General features: G+C 42.6%; 2 protein-coding genes across 3 annotated transcripts; one reads left to right on the top strand and one right to left on the bottom strand.

Annotated features, from left to right (window-relative positions):
• The first annotated feature begins 393 nt into the window (after positions 1–393).
• Positions 394–5,810, top strand: ybx1 (Y box binding protein 1). The gene is made up of 8 exons (XM_084680719.1): positions 394–700; positions 2,499–2,562; positions 2,749–2,782; positions 2,886–2,975; positions 3,117–3,395; positions 4,347–4,432; positions 4,914–5,200; positions 5,472–5,810. Exons 1-7 carry the CDS (start codon positions 592–594, stop codon positions 5,155–5,157), a joined length of 906 nt encoding a protein of 301 aa, XP_084536845.1. The 5' UTR covers positions 394–591; the 3' UTR covers positions 5,158–5,200; positions 5,472–5,810.
• Positions 5,811–5,880: 70 nt separating this feature from the next.
• On the bottom strand, positions 5,881–14,064 carry arhgef16 (Rho guanine nucleotide exchange factor (GEF) 16). Of its 2 annotated transcripts, none has more exons than XM_084680712.1 (15): positions 13,889–14,064; positions 12,579–13,253; positions 12,171–12,222; positions 11,554–11,720; positions 11,347–11,403; positions 10,779–10,939; positions 9,473–9,625; positions 9,216–9,345; positions 8,813–8,887; positions 8,424–8,516; positions 7,959–8,113; positions 7,031–7,213; positions 6,638–6,708; positions 6,443–6,544; positions 5,881–6,332 (listed from the first exon to the last, which is right to left on the bottom strand). In XM_084680712.1, the coding sequence occupies exons 2-15, from the start codon at positions 13,128–13,130 to the stop codon at positions 6,193–6,195; spliced, it is 2,091 nt and encodes a 696-aa protein (XP_084536838.1). In that variant the 5' UTR covers positions 13,131–13,253; positions 13,889–14,064; the 3' UTR covers positions 5,881–6,192. The 2 variants fall into 2 exon arrangements, with proteins under 2 accessions (XP_084536838.1, XP_084536839.1); XM_084680713.1 differs by lacking the exon at positions 13,889–14,064 and adding an exon at positions 13,662–13,751.
• Between the last annotated feature and the right edge of the window lie 1,830 nt (positions 14,065–15,894).

Here is a 15,894-nt window from a genome sequence, read left to right on the forward strand (position 1 = left end):
TCGGGTCTCTTAAAGTGCAGGTTGATAAAATGAAGACAGGCTAAGAGGCACAAGGACAAACTACTGACAGGGCACTGGTGAAAAGACACTCAAGGCAGAGACCATATAAGATGTGCATCTAAATGCTTAACTTGTATCATACTATTTGATTAATAAGAGTACAAACAAAAACGGTAAATTGCCACGGCCATGACCATGAACAAAACTATGGGACGATCGTCTGTCTGGCCCTTGCGTGAAGCATTGTTGTAGGAGGTACGTATGTACATCATCTCTGTCGTACCAATCATTTTCAGTTCGGTTTTGTTCCTCATATAATTGACAACCAAATAGACCAATGGAAACAATGAAAATGTACTACGTTTAGGAATGGGACCAATTACAGAAGAAGGTGGGAGGGAACCTTGCGAAGAATATTCCCCGGCATCGTTTCTCATTCCTCCCAGTTCGATCGGCAACGGGAGCGGAAAGAGGACAGCAGAGAGAGCCCGAAGGCAGCAGCCCCCACCACCGCCGGCCCAGGTTACCATCTAGCACCGGGAAACACACTAGAGAGCCACCGCCGGCATAGGCCATTACCAACCAGTAACCATGAGCAGCGAGGCCGAGACACAACAACAACCACCGCAGCCTGCTGCCGATGCGGAGAGCCCATCCAGCCCGGCAGCCGCAGCTTCCGCGGGGGATAAGAAGGTCATCGGTAAGCTTAGCTAGCTAACGTTGTAGGTATTTAGCAAAGAGGTGTGTATGCTATTTAACCTTTTAACAAGTAGATAAAGACAGTCATACTAGTTAGCTCTAGCTAATGTATCAAGCGCTAGGGGTTTGCAAGCCGTTAGCTAACTCGGTCACTGGCAAAGGCTGAACAAACCAGGTAGACGAGCTATATGGATTGGCCATAAATGTTATACATTGTGAAAGATAACTAGAGAGCATTTTATTTCAAAAACTGTTGCCGGTAAGCCAACCATCAAATCAAAATGTTGTTTATGGCTATGTCCATAATGTCAGTTATTTGGCTAGCTAAAGGCTACATAAACTGTTGGCGTTCATCAACGTTCCACTTCCATAAGTTCTAAGAAATTATTGCACGCCGCCTGTTTGAATGCACAACGCAGGTTTTCTTTTCAACCGAATAATTATTTTGACCAAATAACTAAGCTACGTTAGTTAACGTGTAACGTCTATTAATGGTTCAACTGAAAGGTAAAAAACGAGGTGTAGCAAAGTGCAATAGAGAAATCGGCCGTGTCTTCATTAGCAGCTTGCTAGTCTAGCTGCACATGTGATTTTGGTGATTGGGTAGTTGGCAGGTACAGTACAGTACTACTTGTCTCATACGGCGAGGCTCTAAACGTTTACTTGGTTAGCTAACCAGGATAGCTTACGTTAGCCAGCTAACCCATGCGACTGTATTAGATGTTGCCCTTGATAATGGTCATCTAGATGGATATATAACTACAGTAACAAGAACAAACAAACTCAATCAGTTTACCTTAATTACCGTGGCAAGTTGTATTTGTCTTTCCTAGACGGCTAGGTTAGGTTAATTACCTACGCGGTATGAGATGAGTTCACGTTGGCCCTTGAACTGGTTGGCAGACCCAAGTTGTAGTGAATTGGCCATGAAATAGGCCTTAACACGAATGCTATTTAGCTAGCTTCCCTTTGTTCGTACTGGGAAACACTTGGCGTCCGTGTGAATGCCGTTTCATACCAAACGAGTCTATCGTGTTTTCATGAGTCATTAAGGGTTTACTCATTTTTATGACAAAGGAATATGTAAGATGCCTAAAATAGTTCAGTGGTTGGGCATGGCAATCTTTAATCTAGCTAACTGGTGTTTGCTACAGTAGCCAACAAGGAGCACCCAAAATGTCCGCCGCAGTAGTCGGATTCTTCTGAAATCTTTTGTGCCCAGGAGATTTCAATTTTAACAACCTCGGTTTTAATGGTTTTATAAAATCCAATTAATAGCGTCCGACAATTGAGCGTGTTACAATTATTTTATGCCAACCGAAAGAGTGCAGTTCATCCATGCTGGCTCAAATCCAACCACATGGTTTTGAGTAGACCATAGTTAATCAGCTAGGTGGGTAGCACTCCGGCTATCTGTCGAACTAGCCTTATAAGCTGCTTTTAGCTAGCTAGCATCTCAGGGCGCGACTCCACCACGTGTAATAGTTTCAGTCACTTCCTTGTGTGGATGGGCCTAATAGACGTCACATTTGTCTATACACAATCGCACTGGTGGTATTTTTCACGCAAGTTCTGATACAGTATTCCCTCACAAGACCCCCACCATTACAGCGACCAAATATGCATTTGGACCATGCCATACTTTTTGAGCAGCTGGTAGCAAACACCAAGGCTTAAGCATCAGAATCTATAAAAAGCTCAACAGCTAGGGTTTAAATATAGCTGACTCCCCAGTCCTGTCCAGTCTCTGTATGTGTGAGAACTTTGTCCAATGTGCTTTTTATCTTTATTTTTTTTAGCAACTAAGGTCTTGGGTACAGTTAAGTGGTTCAACGTCAGGAATGGATACGGGTTCATCAACAGGTAAGTTGGCTCCCTCCCAAGTCGTCTAAAGACACTAATATGATCCATGTGTGAAGAACATTCCCAATCCTATTACGGCTTTGATTTGATTACACAACCAGTGAATACTTTGTCTGGTCAGTGTCATGTAGGTGTCAAGTTGAGCTTCAGTAACTGTATGTATGTTCTTTGCCCTCTTTTTTTTAGGAATGACACAAAAGAGGACGTCTTTGTACACCAGGTAGGAATTAACAGAAGTTTAATTTATCTTCATGCAACATGTAAAAAAGATGTGCTTATATTTACATAAGATATTTCAGTATGGTTGTTTTTCTTGTTTTTAGACTGCCATAAAGAAAAACAACCCAAGGAAATACCTCCGCAGTGTTGGAGATGGAGAAACTGTGGAGTTTGATGTGGTTGAAGGGGAAAAGGTTTGTGCAAAAAAAACAAAACATAAATATCAGGCCTACCCCAATTATCTTCATAACGGTCATATGTCTACCACAGTATACACAGGGCTGATGTGTAGACCTGTTTTTATTGACCTGTGCAATGTCTTCCTATCCTTCCAGGGAGCCGAGGCAGCCAACGTCACTGGCCCAGGGGGTGTTCCAGTCCAGGGAAGCAAGTACGCAGCTGACAGGAACCGTTACAGGCGGTATCCCCGCAGGAGGGGCCCACCCCGTGGCGACTACCAGGAGAACTACCAGAGCGATGGCGAGGGCGAGCGCGAGCCAGGCAGCCGTGAGAAGAGCAGCCGCGAGGGGGCAGAGAGCGCCCCAGAGGGAGAGATGCAGCCCCAGCAGCGCAGGCCCTCCTACCCTGGCAGACGACGCTACCCACCATACTTTGTACGTAGACACTATGGCCGCCAGCCCCCTTACACCAACGCACCATGAGGAGAGATGACTGAGGTATGCCGTCACAGGGCACTTCCTGAAGCCACAAGGGGTCTCCCTGGCCGCCGACCGGACCCCGTTTCAGTGCTGTCATACCCAACTCTCAAACATCTCGTCACACAACACAAACACACTTGATTTAGGATATCAAAATTAGACGTGGAAAGGCGAAGCGCTCTATTTACCAGTCGATCTACATTTCTACCCTCACCTATGGTCACGAATTGTGGGTAGTGACCGAAAGAACGAGATCGCGAATACAAGCAGCCAAAATTAGTTTTCTCCGCAGGGTGTCTGGGCTCTCCCTTAGAGATAGGGTGAGAAGCTCGGTCATCCGGGAGGGGCTCAGAGTAGAACCGCTGCTCCTCCGCGTCGAGAGGAGCCAGTTGAGGTGTCTCGGGAATCTGATCAGGATGCCTCCTGGACGCCTACCTGGTGAGGTGTTGTGGGCTTGTCCCACTGGGAAGAGGCCCCGGGGAAGACCCAAGACACACTGGAGGGACTGTCTCTCGGCTGGCCTTGGAACACCTCAAGGTCCCCCAGGAAGAGCCCGCGACCCGACCCCCGGACAAGCGGCAGATGACAAACGGATGGAAATTAAATCAAAGTGTATTGGTCTATTGACTGATACATTGTATGTTTACCATAGTAAACTATTGGGACTGCTGAGTTTCAGCCCTGTACCAACCATATTACATTGACAGAAGCCTAAAGAGGAGTTGTTGTAACTTCAAAAAGGTCAAAAGTTTCACAACTAGTCCCCAAAGCATGTGGTCTTATCAGACGGTGAGCGATTCTGATAGCGTTTTGAAATTGAGCACATGTTATCTCCTAGAAGGTGCGAACTCAACATAAAATGAGCATTACAATGTAGTTGTTTGACTAATCCTTGTTTGCTTTTAGGGCGGCGAAGGCGATGAGAACCAGGGAGGTCCAGACCAGGGCAATAAACCAATGAGGCAGAACTACTACAGAGGCTTCCGACCAAGGTTCAGAACACGGTTTGCATGTTGGCTTTATTGACACAAGGCTGCAACATTGGGAGAAATGCAGGGAAAAGATTTATGAAAATCATGTTATGGCAGTTTGGCCTGGTTATCAAAAAAATGAGATTTTTATCCAGATTGCTGTTGCATGTTAGTATGCTACTCACTGAAGTATGTAGAATTGTACTGACTACTCTCCCTTTATTGCAGCCTAACTTTGAACGGCAACTGCTTCCACAGATTTTCTATTCCATTTACCTGTGTACCTTTTTGTCTGATTTCATTGCAATTACGTGCTGGTCTCAGCTGTTAGTTTGATAAAATTGCATGACAATTGTAGATACACTATTCATTTATGTATCGGGCTCCTAAAAATGTTTTGTCTTTGAATTGGTCACACTAAACGGGCGTAAGACAACATTATGCAGTCTCATTTCCAGCTGCTCTAGCTGTAGTACTTGATCGTGTTCTCCCAATCTGCCAGGGGTGGTCCACCCCGTCCCAGACCGGTGCGGGACGGTGAAGAGGACAAGGAGAACCAGGGCGGCGAGGGAGGCCCGAACCAGGAGCCCCGTCAGCGCCGCTACCGTCGCAACTTCAACTACCGCCGCAGACGCCCCCAGGCTGGTGGAAAGCCAGGCCAGGAGGGCAAGGAAGCAAAGACAGGAGGCGAACCATCCACTGAGAAAACGTCCGCTCCCGAGGCCCAGCAGGGTGGGGCTGAGTAGGAACCATCACCACCGGCATGTACCATCTCTTACCATCGTCCGGGTGAGTCCAGATACATACGTGCATATACCATTTGAAGATAATTTAATTAGTATTCACTCTAGCATATCAGTATGTTTAGACACTTTGTTAGTTCAACTTGGGTTTTAGAGATAATGCTTTCTTACCATATCGATTGGCAAATTTGCCAACCACTTCCAGATTCTTGTCTATCCAAAATTGACTGAATCAGTATAATCTAAACCTCTTCAGTTTCAGAAGGTCATTCATTCAATTTAAATTGGATTTTAAATTATATTTTATTTTCTTGCAGTTTTGTCAACAAGAAGAAACATCAAAGATCTGAGCAATAAGAAACAGATTTGACTTGACGATCGTCACAAGCTTGCACCATGCATTTGACCAGATTACCACCGATTGCCTGCAGAATCTATGCAGACCTGTTATTTTCCATTATTTTTACGTGACAGCTACAAAAGTTTTGGGGAAACGGCAGATGTTTTTCTAAATCGGTCCTGAGTTTTTACACCAAATTGTTTATAAAAAAAAAAAAAAGTAATTTGATATCTGGTCAGTTTGACATTTTTAAATAACTTTTTATGTATTCAAACATTTTAACAAAATGCAAGCTCAAATAAAAGTCAAGAGAGAATGGTCTTTTGTATGTTATTCTTTCTGGATAAAGTTAATCCATAACATTCATTATGAAGACTGAATTGGTGTAATTTGGGAAATGTTTATTTACAAATGGATAGGTCACTGAAAAAGAAATACATTTTTACAAGACTTAATTTCACCATTTGTCATTGTCGTATACTCCCAGCACTGGATCTACAACATGGTTTCAAGCTTGGATATGGACTGGCTTGTGACATGAAATACTTGATTACTGGCTATGGCATATACATCTTTGACATTTTATACATCTGCACAATTACCAATCACACAATCGATGTTTTGTGGACACATTTTATCAGAAAGATAACTGATTTAAGATGGGAATGGCCAATTTCTTGTTGCGCTGTCAATGATGCTCAGACATTGGTTTCTTTTCGTAGGCGTTTCATCCTCTGAACATTGTTTTCCATTGCTGCACGGTTTGTAATCTCTGTGGCACAGCCAGCAGGAAACCAACCTCTCACTCCATCCCTCATCCTCTCCCCATGGCACCAATCTACAGAATTATAAGAAGTGTTTACTTAAGCTGTGAGGGGGCAGAGATGCATCATCAGCACATGCAATAATATACATTATTCACATAACCTATTTAAAATGAAGCCTCACCCTCCTCTCTCTCCAAGACTATCACCACCTCAGCTTGCTGTAGTCCCAGCTCATCTGGCTGCTTAGGCATGTATGCTTTGGTGGCCTCAAATTGAGGTAGCTCTGAAAACAAAACAGCGACCATTGGTGATTAAATGAAAAGGTAATCCTTACATCCCAAAATGTGAGAAAATGAGGTGAAATTCTCAATATTACCGTCTTTATTCGTGCTGTTCCCTGGTTGCTTGAGCTCCCGTAGAGCACTGACCCAGCGTGCTCGGTCCACTCTTGAATGAAGATGAAACGTAACCATCAGACCAACATATACCCCTCAAAACAAAGTGTCGTTTCTTATGGAGTTTGTCAGTAGAGGGAGCCAGATGCTGTATCTTTGTCCCAGGTCTGCATGGAATGTTCTATGCATATATTGGCTAAGAAACAAACATCTGGGATGATGGTTTAATAAAACCATGGAGAAGTGTATCCATTACACGGATTATGTAAGGCATTTCTTGAGTATGGTGCTTTGTCTGTAGGTCACATTTTCACAATTTAAATGCCTTTAGGTCTACATTCAATGTCCACATGTTAAAAAAACAAACTGGTTACCTGGATTCAGCAACTAGAGCAATGTGCTCTGGTCTGCCCTCACTGTTCCTCGTCATTTGCAGCCGAAGGGACAGTCCGAGGCTGGAGGCTCCCTTGTTGGGCGGAGACATCCGTTCCTCTGCCTCCTCCTTCACTTCCACGTTCTCCAGAGTGGCGTAGTCCATCACCACATAGCTCTCTTCACTGGTTAGACACACACAAACTTACATATTCAAAACCAACCACACTTGACTATTGAACCAAAAACATACAGAGAAGTGAATTAACACACTGTTGTTTTTTAATGTATTTATTATAGGCATATCCACATGCCATCAAAGCCAACTGTCAATACGTATGTGACCTGAAAAGGGTCATGTGAGCAATGTCCCCGCTTGGTAAGTGATACCAGCATAGTGGGTTATTGCTTCCTCTCACCGTTGACACGTTAAGCAGACACGCTCCCCCTCAGTCTCACTCTCCAGCTCGGCACAGTGAATGTAGTGACTGAGTGAGCTGAGCAGGCATGCTGCGAGGGGGGATAAAGGAATCCTAAGCATGCCAAGCACCACTCCCAGTCTCCCTCCTTCACCCCTCCCCCTGTCCTCCCAGTCCTCCCTTCTCAAGTTCCCTGTCATCCACCAGCTGGCCTTACTCAACCCCCTTTGTGGTCATGACCTCCATCTCTATTGGCTTACATTGAAGGACACAACAGGCAACATCTCAATGGATAAGTGAATAAGTGTGCAAAACCACCATCAGAGCGGATCAGAAGACAAATCCTCCCAATCCTCTTCAGAAATGTGTTTTCCCATTACCATGTGATACCTGTACATGCTAGCTAGAGCATCCACTGAGGAACGATTTGCAAAGCCCCCACCCTCCTTCAAAACAAAGATAAATCAAAAGTTAGGCAACAGTTGCCATTAGATCAAACTCAGGTGCTCACCTCTTCTTCTTGGTGACGATGAGGACATCGTTAAAGAGAAACAGGTAATAGCTTTTATGACTGAAGGTCTTCCAGAAGATGCTGAGCTCCTCTGTGCAGACTGCCAACTCCCCACGCTTCTGTAGCCATCGGGATGACGACACTAGAGGGAAGGGCTGGGGGCAGAACATGGCCAAAGAGGGAATGTTAGACAACATGTCTCACTGCATGAGTCGTCTACTGAGTAAACCTGTACTCAGGGCCGGCCCAAGCCTTTATGGGGCCTTAAGCAAAATTGATTTGGGGGCCCGTCGGCTTCGCTTATTGTTGCCGATTAAAAAAAAAATATATATATATATTTTCACATAATACATTAAACTGTAATTACATTTGCTATTGGGGGCCCTCTGGTAGCCACAGGGGCCCTAAGCAGCCGGTTAGTTCGCTTATGCCTTGGGCCAGCACTGCCTGTACTGGCCAACATACCTTGATCTTGCCGAAATCCATGTGCTTTTGGATAGTGTACATCTGCTCTGTCCTTTCCATCCTCCGGGCTCCGTCATTGCAACTACTCACCAACTAATGGGATTGCGCAAAACAATTCCATATGCATAAAACACTTTTATTGGTGACACAGAAAAATACACTTACAGATCCATTTCGGTTAGGGCTAACAACTCAGGCTGTTGGGGCGGGTGTCTCTTGCATACATTTCAGCTTGGCGTGAGATGTCAATAATTAATATGCGTTTGGTTTATCTGACAAAAAGGTAAACTTTTTCTTTGGACTCAGCCTAGACTGCCAGATGGACAGAAACTTTAAATGGACTTGTGTTCATGCGTTGCAGAAGGTAAGCTCAATAAAAAAATCCCAACCTTGCTGATGGCTTTCAGGGCCCACACTGCAGCAAAGTACTCTGCGGTTTTGTCTGGGGTCTTCTGACAGATGGTCTAGGGAGGAAGCAGAGAGAGAGACAGAGAGAGTGAGACAGAGACAGAGAGAGATGAGGCTGTGCGAGGGAGGACCTATAAATATAACATATACGTTTGTTCCAATACCTTAGGATATCAAAATGCCGGGCTGTAGCAGAGCATGGCCATTAGAGGGCATAAGGGTCTGATGAGGATGCACAGTGCATGCCGGTCTAAACAACTTATAACCCATGCATACATGCTGAAATCCTCAGAATATACCAAGAAGAGTGAACAAAAACACAGGGTGTAGAGAATATGTTTGCAGCCTTACACTCAGACAGTAAGTCAGAATTGATTTACTTACATCAAGTAATAGTGGTAGCCGTGTTACTCTCTGCATTGGCAGGATGAGGAAGGAGATCATAGGCAAGCCTCCACATTCACTGTTCCCTTCAATCTGCTTCAGAACCTCCTTGAAGGCAGTGTTACTAGCCCTGGTGTGCACACACAGACACACACATCATGCTCATAGCTCACATCACTGAATGTTAAATACAGGTAAATACAAGTGTTCCTAAATGATCTGATCTTTGGAGGTGCCCCCCTTTCCCCCACACTCACAACAACTTCTGTAGCGTCCTCTGTTGAAAGGTTTCGTTGGAGCAGTACACAATGTACGGATCAAAGTGGTGGGTGGAATGGTTCTGCACAATGTCGCTGATGTCCTGGATCACTGGGTTGGCATAGTGACGCTTCTCAAGGTCCTCAAAAAACCTGTAGACAAGAAAAGGGAGAGCATAAATAAATGTTCTACTCCCATGGCTGGGGTATCTGAATAAGACAATAAATAACAGCATTACCCAAGGCCATACAACACAGAAGTACCATAATCCTGGGATTTGTATGAAAGCTAATAAATTGGGCAATTGTTGTTTGTTACCTCAACTTCCAGAGACTGACAGAAGAGTAACATTTCTGTTTCAATTTGTTCTCTTTCATGCTCTAAAGGCATTTAATAAAAGTAACATACTGATACAAAGAAGTGGTTATGATCTTGTTATGTACTTTGTATTAGATTTGAACCTTCATAAAATCTCTCAAAGTTAGCCATCATTTGAAATCAACACAAAGGATTTTCCAACACAACCAACTACCCGTTTCCCTTCTAAGAAAGCATAGTAAACTGACTCCCATGCCATGGCTATAGCCCAACCCAAAGTGACACACGCACACACACACAATCCCACACACTAGAAATGTTATAAGCATAAAGACATTTGCGATCTGTGCAATTGCTGTTATTAATATGATCATTTCAATCCTGGCAATAATCTACATATTCTACATACATCACGCTTTACATATATTGACCTTTCAGTTACTTCTCTAAGCTTGCTGAATGCTCCTTAAACTTACCAAGTGGTAAAACCTGTTTGGCAGTCAGGTTTCAACATGTTCCCGGGTTTCATAGAATCCTACAGAAATGCTAAAGAGAATATCTACACCCACTGAAACCCATTTGAAAGCACTCCTGTAGACAGTCCTTGTGAGAATTTGAGGGATTGCCACTTGCATGGCCATTATTATTTTGTCTAAAGGGGATTGAAGGAATTGGTCTTTGTTGACAAGTAGTGAGCTCAAACAAACCCAAATCTAAAACATTTTTTGGGATGTTTCTGTAATACTTGTTTGCCATATAATTATATATACACACACACAAGTATATGCTAGTTATAGCATCACAATTTTGTGGTCTGAGGTATAAATAGGTGCTAAGGTGTTTTTAATAGGTACATATTCTGATGCCAGAATATGAGTTTCTGTTGTTGAATCCAACAGAAACTCCATGATGTAGACAGTTTATACTGATCATTATGACGTACCACTAACGTCAAGCTGTCTCCCTCAGAAGTCAGAGAGCCCTTACCCTTTGCTGACATTGTGAATGACTGCAATGTTGGAGAAGAGGTGGTGGTGCTCTGTGGTGGTTAGTGTGCGCCTCAGTGCATCACTGTTCTTGAAGTGGCGCACCAGGATACTGAGACTGTGTAGGTACGAGTACTCGGATGTGATGATCTCAAAGATGGCCTGTCGCACAGCAATGATAGCAGAAGGCTCAGTATCAGGTTTGTTTTGCTCTTTTCACTGATGTTAATAAATGAGACATTCATCCTATTGAGTGTTTATGGACGTTGGAGGTAGAGTGCTTAATAAACTGGAGTAAAAAAACTGGACTATGACATGTTGAGCCAGGGGTTATTGACACAAAAGGGCTAGACAGGAGTAAACCGACTGAGAAGGCCAACAAAGACAGGGTGTGGCTCAGTACAGGGTAAACCTTGATATCGACAAGAATTAGGCTACAGTTTGACTGCTACTAAAGAGTCCTGGAGTCAAAGCTCATATACAGTGTTCAATAAAAAGCACTTAACTCCACTGGTATTCCCCCACTCTCCCTTTTCTCTCTCTTTCTCTTTTGTTCACAACACAAATACCTCTTGTCGCTTCCGTTCCTCAGCTGAGATCATCTGAAGAATGCCTGCGTCTTTAATCTGAGTAGTCCAAAAAATACAAAAATGAAATGCATTGATGTTAGAACACCAAAAAGGATTGGAATGAATACATGCTTTTGTCAGACTTTGTCATTCAGAAAACAGATATTCCTTCCCTAATGCCCTGGGAGCCCCCTCTGCCGCCCTGACCTGAGGTAGCTGGCTCCATGTGACCTGGGCAGGCCTGTAGCTCTTCACCACAATGCCCTGGTCCACAGGAGGCTCCAGCATCACAAAGTCATCCACCATCTCTTCTTCTGCATTCTGATTGGTGGAGTGTAATCCTCGCTCCTTGATTTCCTGGTAAAGTCGTGGATCTAAAAGCCAATGATGTTGTTACCAAATGTCTTTACAACAATAGTCCTCGCCTGCAAATCAATCTCCTCAAAAGTATTAAACTGATCAATACCTAAGAGGCAATATATGACTTTTGATATTAAGTATGCCAGCTGCAATGGTCTAAAACTGATTCATATCGCATTATCTTAAGCTTCCCTGAGTGTATTTTGGCAGAACATGAACTAAAGGCATTGATATCCTCAAACAATTCTAACCATACAATACTATCCTTATACTGTATGGACATATCACTAAAAGTATCTTATTGTAGCCAGCTGTTGTTAGACTAATGCCAGTCGGAATGACTGACTGACTGTGCAGGAAAATCATACACCCTGATGAGGTAATCCTCTCCATCTCTGATTGACTTGTTCCATTTCTCAAATATTGAATTGTATGTGTTGAATTCTGTATGGTCCTTGACATACCATCTTTGAAGGATCCCCCGTGTTTCTGGTTCCTCTTCCTACCCAGGGTTCTCTGAGAGGGGAGGTAGGGACACAGCTTGAGTTAATCAGCCAAAAATGTGAGGGCCTCTACTGACAGAAAGACAGTAACCTTCCATCTTGCACATCTGTGTCTTTTTGTCTCTTCTTTTTTCTGTGTTCTCTCAATTTCTGTTACTACCACATAACTTTTTTACCATTATGTAAATATTTGTTATGACAGTGTATGAGCCTTTAATGCTACTGTGGTACTTCCCTAATCAAAGGCACTAGCAATGGTGTAAAATAGGAAGCAGTCCTGGAAATAAGACATCATATAATCTGAATCAACATCACAATTATAGCACTGTTGACTCAGGACCGCTAAACTGCTTGAGAACGCACACATACCTTTCTTCCAGGAGAAAAAACTGTTTTGGAGCTAGGGGTCCTATTGTCCTTCATGGGCTGGAGTGTGGCGGCACTGCCAGGACCTCCGGTCATGGCATCTATGTCTAAGCAGGTCACTGCCGCTTTGTAGGACTTGTTCCTCCGGGTCCTCCACCGAGAGAACTCGTCCCCCTCACTGTCATAGTCATCCCAGGACACTTCAGGTCCCAAAACTGAGTGACGACTCCGTGTGGGTGGGCTAGATGTTTCAAGTCCTACAGGAAAGGTGACTACTGTTGTGTGATGGCGGTTCTTAGGCCGGCTTGCCACTGCAAGGCCCTTAGGGATGAGCTGTTGTGTACCTAGCTTTAGCGCAGCTGGACTTTTGGTACTCAGCACCACCTTAGGCAGTTCACTCCCACCCTCCAATGACAGATGAGCTACTGAGAGATGGGCTTGGGAACTTGGTGAATCATCTGATTGGATGTAGTGGTTGATAGACACATCGGATTGTACATCTATTTCATGGTCAGAGGTGGAGCACTCCATAATAAGTGGGGCCTCTTCACCCATAGAGCTGTCAGACGGCCTATTGAAAATGTGTATGCTCCTCGAGCTGTGTTGTGGCGCTATCGACTTCTGCTTGTATCTTTTTGCATCCGAGAATATTCACCATTAGTTAACCCCTTGGAAAACCTGTCAAGACATTTAAAGAAACAGTTTTAGATTCATGAAATTCTCAGGAATGTAGCAGAATGCCTTTACTCCTGTGTGGGACAAAATCTAAACGGTGGTGCAAAGACAGCCTAGTAGTAGCCCATTATCTTACTGAAACTCGTGATTCCATTCTCAAATCAGAGCCGGTCGTGTTCATCCATTCCCAAAGAAATAGCATTGCAATCAACCCGTGACTCACCACTTACACCTACTCTACCAGACGCTGCACTCGACGAAAAGCGGATGAGCGCTCATCGTAAATCTGACCACACTGATACTAACGTTAATTTCAAACAAATCCCAAAATTCTGTAATGTCTCGAAACCTTTTTGACTTTAAAAAACGTTGTCTATCATTGTTGGCCTTGGGCTACTACTGTTTACTTACCATGACTTTGTTTTATACGAAGAATGTATTTGTTCACTCCCTGAAACACCAATCGCTTTACTAACAACAAAACTAGTTTGACACTCGACAACAAACGTTGCGTAACAAGCGTTGTTTTCTTCGCAAAAAAAGTCGACCTAAAAATATGTCCTAGGCGCATTCCCACGGTTCACGACTGAAATGCCACAGTTTTAAAGAAAAATGCATCTTATCCCAGTTGTGCTTACCTGTTAAAAGAAGAAATATCCTCTCCGGTAATTTTTTTGGGGGGATTGGGTCCTTAATAATCTTAACGCAAATCTTAAAAAAATGTTCAGCAAGGTTTCAGAGAAACTGTAACCTACGACAGGTTTCAATATGCTCCTTTTCACTTGACTTCCTCTTCAGTTTGCAAGTGTAATGTGGCCCTTCAATCTGTGCTCACAATCTTTCTACGTCATTACAGGTGTGCCAATCATTTTTGTCATATAACTCCATTTTGTCCATTTACAACTAGCCTGTAACCAACTATTGAGTCACCAAACACGATATTTCCAATTCGCCTTGGAAATCTGATTAATTACATGTCTACTAGTACCAAACAATAATGCTACAACTTTAAGCTAGACACAAACTTTTAAACCTTTGAATTTTGAAAATAATCATATTGACCAAATCTGTACCAATAAGCTATTCTAAACTCTATATCTTTGTGTTTCAAATAGGTTAAAGGCAGGTTGATTCAATATACTAGTATTACATGAGCACCGGCCCCCTCTAGTGTTTGCTTTAACACATTACAACTGATGAGCAGGGCCAGTGCTGGAACAACATTTGATTAATTTGATAAGCACTCAATTTAAATTGCATGTACTGTAAATGTCTTTACAAATATTTTCTAAACAAACACTGTGATTAAAGTTTTATTTAATTCCATTTGACAGTCTGAAAATATTGGACATTAATAAACCGACGTTCTATGTAAGCAAGGCTCAGAACTGTAATATCATGTAGGCTAATGTTGGAACAATGAACAAGTATTGAGGGTTACTATGTACAGTTTTTGTATAGAAAATCTTCTAATGGCAATGACATCAACATAGCTTTTTAATTTAAACATCAATATGGCATCCAATGAAGTGAATTAAAGTATTTCCAAATAATTACTCGGAAAGGACCATGTGTTTTATATGTCCCAAGGTCCAACAACCTAGACACAACATTACAGTGCACACTCTATTCTATACAGACCTTAAATGTGTCTATGATCATTTCTAAAATATCCCAAGTATGACATGCGATGTTTCTGAAAGTTTGGTCCCACAACAATTAGGCTGGTATTAGTTTTGGACTGGAAGAACTGTCTGCACACCTAGTAGCTCTCTAAGTCTATACCACACCGCTGCATGATCCACAGAGTATTCAGAATGTCAGTACTTTCAGACAGAAAGCACTCAACCAGTAAGGGGATCTGCACATCAAAGATTTACACCCTGAGTTAACGGGACGAACCAGAGTAGACAGAGTCATTGATTTATTTTCTGTTCTTCTGCAATACTCATTGTGCCATGTGGTCTTTGATGATTTAATTGTTCCCACATCCAATAAATTCCTTTCTTCTTGCTGAATTATATTGTCGATTTTAAAACATATCCTCTCTCCTTGGCATATTGGGAAGTAATAAATTCCCTTGAGAGTATTGGACTTTACTTTCGGAATAATACATTTGATATCCATAAGACACAAAACGCACAACATTCACAATGGTCACAATAACTTAACATTTAAAGAAATTAATTGAAAAATATAGATGGGCTATTTGCTCAATATGATTAATTCAAAATGAGACAAAGTTTGATATAAGTCAAATGAACCTTAACTATTTCATAGTTACAAGAGACATTTGACATTTTCAAAGAATGACTATAAAAAGGAGCCCCATAAATTATTTCTGGATGTGTTGAGACCACTTCAAAGCATAACATTTCTGGCAGGTTAGACTAGAGATCATCCAGACAGTGCTACACAAGCTAAATACGAAATAGCTTTTATGTTGAGACCATAGATATAAATCTCTATGGCAGTGTCCCAGTTGCAACTTTCTACATTATCAATTAACAATACAACACCTGCAGCAGATTTTTCCTAGCAAGCCTGTTTACCATGACACTTTCCAAACAAACATAAACTAGAACTCCTTTCAGTTCACAATTTATTAGTTTGTGTGTGTGACAGATGATAAGGAACCATGAAA

The sequence above is a fragment of the Hypomesus nipponensis genome, chromosome 18, assembly GCF_054491055.1.
Source record: "Hypomesus nipponensis isolate SF chromosome 18, ASM5449105v1, whole genome shotgun sequence".
NCBI classification, from domain to species: domain Eukaryota; kingdom Metazoa; phylum Chordata; class Actinopteri; order Osmeriformes; family Osmeridae; genus Hypomesus; species Hypomesus nipponensis.

Excerpts from the sequence above, each read along its gene's own strand:
- ybx1 (XM_084680719.1), top strand. The coding sequence starts at position 592 with ATGAGCAGCGAGGCCGAGACACAACAACAACCACCGCAGCCTGCTGCC. Across the intron at positions 2,563-2,748 it reads GGATACGGGTTCATCAACAG|GAATGACACAAAAGAGGACG; the intron begins GTAAGTTGGCTC and ends TCTTTTTTTTAG. Across the intron at positions 2,976-3,116 it reads ATGTGGTTGAAGGGGAAAAG|GGAGCCGAGGCAGCCAACGT; the intron begins GTTTGTGCAAAA and ends CTATCCTTCCAG.
- arhgef16 (XM_084680712.1), bottom strand. The coding sequence starts at position 13,130 with ATGGGTGAAGAGGCCCCACTTATTATGGAGTGCTCCACCTCTGACCAT. Across the intron at positions 8,517-8,812 it reads CCCTGAAAGCCATCAGCAAG|TTGGTGAGTAGTTGCAATGA; the intron begins GTTGGGATTTTT and ends CAATCCCATTAG. Across the intron at positions 7,214-7,958 it reads ATCGTCACCAAGAAGAAGAG|TGAAGAGAGCTATGTGGTGA; the intron begins GTGAGCACCTGA and ends GTGTCTAACCAG.